The sequence below is a fragment of the Somniosus microcephalus genome, chromosome 26 (assembly GCF_052327205.1).
Source record: "Somniosus microcephalus isolate GS21.2 chromosome 26, FLI_Smic_1.0, whole genome shotgun sequence".
In the NCBI taxonomy this organism is placed as follows: Eukaryota; Metazoa; Chordata; class Chondrichthyes; order Squaliformes; family Somniosidae; genus Somniosus; species Somniosus microcephalus.
In genome coordinates, this window is record NC_141012.1 from 7,461,102 (window position 1) to 7,470,742 (window position 9,641).

Below are 9,641 nucleotides of genomic sequence, written 5' to 3' on the forward strand. Positions count from 1 at the left end.
CCCCCCCCCACCCCTCCCCTCCCCTACACACACACACAAACAGACTCCCTAAAATGGCGCACACAGCTCGGACCCGTTTCCCAGCTCGGCCCTGGAAAAAATCAGGACGGTCGCGGTCGCTGGGCTCGGGAAAGGATTTAAAACACGGATTCGACGCCGCCTTGCCCGTCTCCGCCGCCATCGGCAAAAACCTCCACAAGTTCCACGACCTCTTCGGAGAAAGCAGCAGCAGTGAGGTAATTTTTTTTTGGAGGTGGGGGGGTGGGGGGGGAGGTGTTGAAATTAAAAAAAAAAATTCTGAGGTGAAAAAGGTGGAAATAAATGTGTGGGGATGAAGTATTTCCTGGGGGGGGATGAAGCTGGCATTGAGCAGCACCGGCCTGTCTGACAGATCTGACGTCCAGGGACCGAGAGGGGAGGTGGTCGAGTTTTTTTTTGGGCACACACAGCAATAAAAAAAATGAGTTTTTTCCCCTCAGGATTTCAATCCTAAAAGCAAGTTTTTTCCCCAAATAGGTTTCTCTTTTTAAAAAAAAAATCAAATATATAAAAATTGCCCTGAGCTGGAGTTGCAGCCCCGGCTCTTTTTTTGCATTTCTAATCACCTGTTTGGCGGGCTTTCCTCCAGCGACCGCCATCATGCTCATGATGGATGTAAATTCAGCCCGGTTTCTATCGCCCTTGCTCACCTCTTCAGCTCACTTACTTTCTGTACATATGTGCATTTTTTAAAAATTTGCACCATTACTTTCTTTGCATATATGCAAAGGTGCATTTTTTATTTGCCCCATGACTTTCTGTCTGTGCATTTTTTTATTTGCACATTTAGTTTTTTATGCAACTTAATTGCATTATTTGCAGCTTTTTAAAATACATATATTACAAAAAAAGAAAGACTGAAGAAGCTGGGGTTAGAGCAGAGAAGGTTCAGAGGAGATTTGATAGAGGTGTTCAAAAATCATGAGGGGTCTGGGCAGAGTAGACAGAGAAACTCTTCCCATTGGGGGAGGACACAGATTTAAGGTGATTGGCAGAAGGACCAAAGGCGACATGAAAAACTTTTTTATGCAGCGAGTGGTTATAATCTGGAATGCACTGCCTGTGGTGGAGGCAAATTCAACTGTGGCTTTCAAAAGGGAATTGGATAAATACCTGAAGGAAAAAAATGTGCCGGGCTACAGGGAAAGGGCAGGAGATTGGGACTAGCCGAAGTACTCTTGCAGAGAGCCGGGATGGGCCGAATGGCCTCCTTCTGTTTTGTAACCATTCTAGGAAACTACTAGGGCATTAATCAACTTTCTTTACAAGTTCATGGAGGGCAGGGGTGGTTGAGGAATAAGTCTCATTAACCGTGACTCTTTTGAATTGTCAGGGAGTAAAGTTTGCCTTTTTAATAATTTGGTGAATTCTCAGCAAACCTTTCATTTAACCACCACCCTCTGTGTGCTGTGTCCAGTATTTCAGGGCCTGAATGATTCATTCATTTTAGTATACTGTTATTACTCAGCTTGGAAAATCATTCAAACCTGAGTAATTTTGAGTGTCGTGGTTTAATAAAAATAGCCCCTAATGGCAATATATGAAAAGCACATTATTCCTAGCAAGTAGTTGTATTGAGTGGTTAGCACAGTACTGCAGGTACATAGAAACATAGAAGATAGGAGCAGGAGTAGGCCATTCGGCCCCTCGAGCCTGCTCCGCCATTTAATGAGATCATGGCTGATCATCCAAACTCCGTACCCTGTCCCTGCTTTCTCCCCATACCCCTTGATCCCTTTAGCCTTAAGAAATATATCCAACTCCTTCTTGAATATATTTAATGAATTGGCCTCAACTGCCCTCTGTGGCAGAGAATTCCACAGGTTCACCACTCTCTGGGTGAAGAAATTCCTCCTCATCTCAGTCCTAAATGGCTTACCCCTTATCCTTAGACTGTGACCCCTGGTTCTGGACTCTCCCGCCATCGGGAATATCCTTCCTGCATCTAGTCTGATAATTTTTTGCAGAAAGTGTGTCCTGTTGAATTACCACTTAATTACTGTACACAGAATTGTTTCTGGGGTTTTAAGAAGTATGGCTTCTGAATGTGCAGTACAGTTATTGCCCTTGTGAAAGGGCAACTTCTGCATCCTTGAACCTCCTGTGCCAGATCATAGATGTAGGGGTAGTTTGTGACAGATTATTAGTCTTTAGGAAGCAGCACTTACAAAATGGCAAGCATCAAAACCCTTTCCATGCTTAGCATGTAAACACTCAGCATATTTGCCTTGAGGTGCACAGATGGGTCTTTTTGGTATGTGTCTGTACCACAGTAACATTGAATTTCTTAAAACTTGTTCTGACATCAAAACTGCACAATTTTGATTTTATAAATTTGTATAATTCAGAGCTATTAATATAATTTATTAACTGCTATATTTGTGATTGAACCTTAATTAAAAATATGCCTTATATCTACTATCTACCCTCCCTTTAAAGAACAGGGTGATTTATAATATCTCCTACGACCTACTGTTGATGGAATCCCCCCCTATTTTCATTCTTTTGCAATAACTTCGACCTCTAAAGTGACACATGTGTGAATTAGGGTAAACTATCCCATATATTTCAAGCTTGAAATGAAATGAAGGCCAGTATGTCAGCAGTTGAACATTATGAAGATATTTCAAAAATGATTTTTTTTTTGTTAGCTAAGTAGATCAGGTGCAGAAACCCTCGTCTGCTTTTCCCACCCTTAATCCAGGAGCACTGGGACCAGTTGTATCATTTCTACAGCTATGGCTGAGATCCTCTAACTCAACACAGACCAGGGGTGGAACCTGGGACCTCCTTCATCTGTATGGGAACCATACCCAATGGCTGAACTCCTTGAACTATCAGGGGAGGTTTGAACATTAATTTGTTAAAAATTACACCCGCACCATCGAATATAATCATCAGTTTGACCAACTCATAAAATAAAACTTATTTTATGGATATTGTTGTGTTGCATTTATAAAGCTTTTGGATGCAGTTTTTCAAGACGATTGTTTTGATACCTCTGATAGTGAATGACCATTTAAAGATGATCAGTCATTGCAGATTTGAAACAGTTTATGCTTCAAATTTTTCTAAGGCTTTGGAGACCGTTTATATATAAAAAAAAAAAAAATGCTTTTTCTCACTGGAGCCCAATCCTACTGTTGTCTGATGTCCAGAGTCAGTGATCAGGAGCAGAAATCTAGGCTGATTTTATTTTTCTCTTTTTTTCCCGTCCCCCCCCCCCCACCCCTCGGTTGCTCAGCAATATTCGGGCCAATCGTAGCCACCTGAACTGTGTTGCTCTGGCTGCGATCAGCTCACTTGCCACGATACTGGCGATCAAACGTGGGACCGTTGGATCGGTACGGTGCGGCCCAACATTGGGCAGTCTATTGAATAGTTTGCCCACTAGGCTAGCTTTATTAAAAATGAAGTTGTGATTTCAGAAGATACAAATAGTATGTGAAATTAATACCCTTGTTCTCACTGAACCTTTTGCATTTTGACAGTGCATTTTAAAAATAACATTGATTTACCTTCTGTCCCAGTATTGATGCTGAAGTACTTTTCAATTAGGGCTCTATCTAAAGCTTCTGCTGCAGTGACTCGGGGATATTTCTTTTGAAAATTGAGATCAATTTATTGATCTGTAGTCAATATATTCTAGTTGTGCATGATGTAGTGAGTGGGCTTTTGTCATTTAATGCAGCAGTGCATTGGAGAGGGGAGTCTAGATTATTAATGTAATTATAGATGGTTTCATCAGTGTGTTAAGCTACTTCATTGACCACAGAATTCTTTGACATACCTCTCCCCAGGCACACTGCCCTTTTTTGGGAACAGCTACGGTTGTTCTCTAAATAGTGCAGCTTGACAAATAGATTCAATCTTGAGGTGAAACTTTGTTAAAACATGTTAAAACTTTTCACCCAGGAGTTGGCGATACGGAGCTAAAGATGAGGCACTCTGGCCTGTTGTAAGGTGCATGCCAGCCGAAGGGACTCTGTCCTTATATTGCCAATGTCTACATCCCTAACCCTTCTGATTACGGAAACTCAACTTCATTTTGAGTGAAGCTCTTCATGTTGGAGTCAGCATGGATCTGAGCAGGTGGGAAGTTGAGCAAGACTGGCCCAGGATAGAAGTGTTGCTCCATACTTTCAACAAGATAAAACCATTGGTTAAGCTCAAGGCAGAATTTCCAGTGAAACTTGAGTGTTCCCAAATGCAGTACCATATTTCATTACAACATGGGCTTGCACCTGACTTATTTGGTCATTTGCTAACACAGAAATGAACTGGTGAGTGTTGTTAATCTGCATGCTGAGCCATGGTATGTGCCCCACCCACTACTTGACACTCGAGGCCTTGCTAAGCTTGCATACACTAAATTACCGGGTTAAGAAACCAAATTGTGCCATAGCAGGCCACAATTTCAGAAATGTGTTCCATTCTTCAGAATGCCCCTGCCCAGTTCTCTCTCCGTTCTCCTAAAGGTGTTAACCTATTACGTTTGCCTCCAGGAGTGCCCTCTGGTACATCAGCCAACTGGCAGTTTTTCATAGTTGGACCTAGATGGGGAGTACCAGTAGGCTCCTTGACTGGAAGACATCACAGCTGTTTCTCCCCCCGCATCCTCCCCCCTCAGCTGTTTCTCCCCCCTCAGCTGTTTCACCCCCCCTCAGCTGATCCTCCCCCCTTCCCCCTCATCCTCCCCCCCCCCTCAGCTGTTTCTCCCCTCTCATCCTCCCCCCTCACTCTCTCCTTCCTCGCGCCACCCCCCCTTCAGTACCTTGCTCAAGTGCCCACTTTTCAGGTGTGAAGCTGGATGATGAGTGTTGGCAGAGTGTTTGGCCACAGGCGCATCACAGTAGAGCCTGATCTGTCCTTAGCTGACATTTACGCATGTGTTTTCCAGCAGGGGTGGCGGGCGGTCACTGGACAGCGATCAGGTTGGGAATGTTGGCTGATTTGCCCATTCCTAAGTCCAGTAATGCTATTGCTGTGGCTGAGATTAGAGATGTTGACTTCAGTGAGCAATAATGAAATGTTTTGCTATTGGTTTGATGGGAGGTGTCTTAACATTGGAAATAAAAAGGTATATAGCAGTTTTCATCTGTCCAGTCCCATGATATTAAGCAACAGTTTGAAATTGCAACATGAACTTCAGTATTGTCTGAAATGAATAACTGTCATTACTGCATAAGCGTTTTGTAATACATTTTAGACCATGTCGTATTTTGTTACATAGTACCTGATGTCTTGCAAACTTTTTGTGGCCATCTCCCCTTTACTCTTGCCCTGAAAGTGGTGACTAATGCTGGAGTATAGCTCTGAGTGTCCTTTGATACCTCTGCACTTACCTATTGATTAATGAGTTAAGAGTATTGATGGGTTATTTGATGGTGGAAGGTGGGCCTATCCTTATCCAGTGCCCCATGACTTGGCTCCTCCAGTAGAGGGAGCCATGTGTCTCTGTCTGTGTCTCATACTGAAGCTAATTGTTCTGACCTGCCTGAGATTGGGTAACTCGGCATAAACATGGCAGCTTTATAGTCTGCAAGGCTCAGTACCACACTACAAGGCATTTATGCACTCAACTATTGGGGAAAACCCCAATTCTGCAATAGGACTCCTCCCATGGAACTTTGTGAATGTTGAGCTGCCACAGTGTTAACTCAGTGAGAGTAATGAGACAGCAAGACCAATTTTTAGAACAGAAATAGGGTGCTTTCATTCTAAGCTTGACTGACTTATCTTGTTAAATTTCTATGACTGGCCTAAAACACGTGTTTTGGGGTAGTGAGGGTAACATTCATTTTATTTCTTTTGAGCCCCTCGCTGCATTCAATGTGACTCCTGTTTGAAAAAAGAAAGACTTGCATTTCTATAGCGCCTTTCGCGACCACCAGACGTCCCAAAGTGCTTTACAGCCAATGAAGTACTTTTTTTGTTTGAATCATAGAAAGTTACAGCATGGAAGGAGGCCATTTCGGCCCATCGTGTCCGCGCCGGCCAACAGAGCTATCCAGTCTAATCCCACTTCCCAGCTCTTGGTCCATAGCCCTGCAGGTTAGAGGTTGAAGTGTAGTCACTGTTGTAATGTAGGAAATGCTGCAGCCAATTTGTGCTCAGCAAGCTCCCACAAACAGCAATGTGATAATGACCAGATCATTTTTTTTAACTGTTGATTGAGGAATAAATATTGGCCAGGACACTGTGGATAACTCCCCTGCTCTTCTTCGAAATAGTGCATGGGATTTTTACGTCCACCTGAGAGAGCAGACGTGGCCTCGGTTTAACGTCTCGTCCAAAAGACGGCACCTCCGACAGTGCAGCACTCCCTCAGTACTGCACTGGAGTGTCAGCCTAGAATTATTTTGTGCTCCAGTCTCTGGAGTGAGACTTGAACCCACAACCTTCTGACTCAGGCGAGGGTGCAACCAACTGAGCCACTGGCTGACACTTTTGTGATAGAAAGTGTCAGCCTTGGCTTAGTGGTAGAGCTTATGCCTCTAAGTCAGAAGGTTGTGGATTCAAGCCCCATTCCAGAGATGAGCACATAATCTATTTTGTCACTTCAATACAGTACAGAGGGAATACTGTGCTCTCAGTGGTGCTGTTTTTCAGATTAAGCAGAGGCCCTACCTACCTGCTCAAGTGGACATAAGATCCAATGGCACTATTTGAAGATGAGCAGGGGAGTTCTCCTGCGGTTCTGGCCACCATTTCTCCCTTCACCAACATCATTAAAACAGATTAACATTTATCTCATTGCTCATTTCTGGGACTTTGCTGTGTGCACATGGGCTGGCACGTTTGCATACATTATAACACTGACCGACATCCGAAAGCAATTTGTTGACTTTGGAGCGTTTTGTGATTCCTGAGTAAGTGAAAGGTGCTGTATAAATGCAAGTTATCTTTTTTCCATCAAGGTGAACTATTTTCCACCATGGGCATCTGATTTCAGTATTGAGCACTTCAATTTTGGGTATAACACACTCCGAGGCAGAGTAAGGCTCCTTTTTAACATCTGTGCCATAACTCTCGCAGAAGAGTACCCCCTGCTGAATAAGTATCTGGTTAGAAATAGAGACAAGGGGATAAATGTAGACTGAAATGATCAAATACTCCTGAGCTGTTGTTTTGTGTGGGGGATGGAGGTTGTCATCAGTTGAGGAGTGGGGAGCAGGGCAGCATTTGTGCATAACTTTCCCTTAGAAGATTAAACTGGTGGAATAGAATCCATAGGTAGTACTTGGTCTGCAGAAAGAGCGGTCTGGATGGGCCCAATTGCCTTAAATCATTCCAAGCTTTCTTATGTCCGTTATTACATTAAACGATGAGTTGAGCTTGTCCACTTTTGATCTTGTATAGTAGGACCCTTCCACATGGCAGAAAGTGGAGATTTTCAACTAATTAGTCGGGGTTGGATTGAAACCCACATTCCAGAGTGAAAGACAACTATGTTGACCCACTGTGCTATATTTTCTCTCTCTAACTCTCCTCTCTCCTGAAGGTGGTGATTCATGCTGGTATAGTTTCATGGGAGATAGTGGCCCTCTCCTATCTCACCAAAGTTGAGAGTCTGGACAGCAGTGATGGGATGTTTAACAATGGAAGGTCGGAGGAAGAGCAGTGCGTTCGAGTAAATAGCAGAAGCACGTATTGTTTACTTCTTACACTTTTTTTTCTTTCCGCACCCCCCATCTCCCCTCAATAAAAACTGGAATGCTGAGGCCAGTCTGCGATATGGTGATTTAATAGAGACCAATTATTGGTCATAGAATCTTCTTGGCCTGTACAACTCCGTACCATACCGTATGGTGCATTGACCCACAGAGATATGAGGGCTGCATATTCACATATAGGTTAAACCTATGTGATGCACAGGGTTTAAAAAAAATGGTGGTCTTACTGCACAAGGATGCAGCAGTTTTACTGCTTGACTCATAGAAGGAGGTGCTTTTTTTTTAGTAGCGTGTGGTGTCCTAGAGTAGTGTTGCACCATAAGACATTGTGTTATGTTTTGAGATTGTACCAAATTCACAAAGTATACAAAATGTGCAGTACAACAGAATGGGGTGAAGACAGGATTGCAATCGAGAGAGATGATTATAATGAACTCAGCTATGCGCAGCTGACGAGCCTAAAATGAGAGTTACAATTTGCAGAAGCATCTGAACTAAAACGCGTTAAATCCTAGTGCAAAATAAATGAATGCAGTACATATGCAAAAGTAATATGTGCCTAGTAGGCTTGCGAACTAATTTACACATTCTACTACACAAAGCCAGCAGCGGGCGTTCAGGTCCAACCTGTCGGATGGCAGAAGCTGCACAAGCTCACCTGGAGCACTAGAGATGACAGTAAAAAGGGTTGTGCTCTTTTTATAAAGTAAATTGTGAAGTTTTACTTGGAGCTGGTGCACCTGGTCACAGCCTATGTCTCTTTTGACACGGCGTGCTTGGCCAGCTGTCTGGGCAGCAGCAGCCGCATAGCGGCCCGAATCTCCTTGGAGCCAATGGTTGAACCCTTGCTGTAATGGGCTAGGCGGGAAGCTTCACCTACTACGTGCTCGAAAATATCATTCACTAAAGAGATTGTGATGCACATGGCCTTGCAGGGGATGCCAGTGTCAGGGTGAACCTGCCTTATCACTTTGAAATGTAGAGCGAGTAACTCGCCTTCCTCGACCTTCTCTGCCTTTTGCATCCCTTTGCTGTGACTAGTCATGGTTTTCTTGGCGCCCTTCTTGGGTGCTGGCTTCCGCACCTCTGGCATCGCCACATTCACTTTCAGATACAAAATGCAGTGACAGAAAGACCTGTCATAGTGTTCAGATCCTTTGATGTTTCATCGTCTGCTTGGTAATGAAATTTTGTGGTGCCAAGATTTTGAATCTAGACTCTTAATCAGCTGTGTATTGTAATATCTGATCTGTACCATGTGTATTTGTTTGTGCTTTTGACTTGTACATTAAATTTTACAGTAAAAAGTGGTCCATCTAGTGGATGGTAATTAATGCTGCATATTTCTGCTTACTCAATCTGCTCCATGGTCTTTACACTTTTTTTCTCCTCTAGCGAAGGCAACAAGGTACAATTCCATAGTAGTCCAAACTTGCCCATCTGGTTATTTTTCCTGTGTTCTTGGCGAGTGACTGTCTACTTGGTGAGGGGAATCAGCCGAGCCTGGTCCTGCCCACACCCACGCACTGTCTAGCAAAGGTTACTGGACTGGAGCAGAATCCTTTGCTGATTTTGATTCCCCCCCCCCCCCCCCCCCCCCCCGGTCCTGAGCCCGTGGGTGCTGAGACCAACTGTAGGACCACCACAGCTGTCGTAGCTGAGCACAGTACGTCAGCATGGACCAGACTAATATTCTGTATGTCAGACCTTAAAATTCAACTCTGGATGTGCGGGGGTTCTTACTTTCAGGTGGTAGCTCTCTCCCCTCTGTCAGAAAGTTGTGGGTTCCATCCCACTCTAGAGACACTTGAGTACAAACATCTAGGCTGACACACCCAGTGCAGTACTGAGGGAGTGCTTATCACATTGCTGTTGGTGGGAGAGGAGAGGGGGGAGGAGAGGGGGGAGGAGAGAGGGGGGGGAGAG

General features: G+C 44.0%; 1 protein-coding gene across 5 annotated transcripts in view; it reads left to right on the forward strand.

Annotated features, from left to right (window-relative positions):
- kmt2a (lysine (K)-specific methyltransferase 2A) overlaps nt 1-9,641 on the forward strand; it is a 187,196-nt gene continuing 177,555 nt past the window's right edge. For all 5 annotated transcript variants that reach the window (XM_085967740.1, XM_085967741.1, XM_085967744.1 and 2 more), the window contains exon 1: nt 1-236. In XM_085967740.1, coding sequence (XP_085823866.1) covers nt 54-236 — 183 coding nt within the window. In that variant the 5' untranslated portion in view covers nt 1-53. The remainder of the gene's footprint in view (nt 237-9,641) is intronic.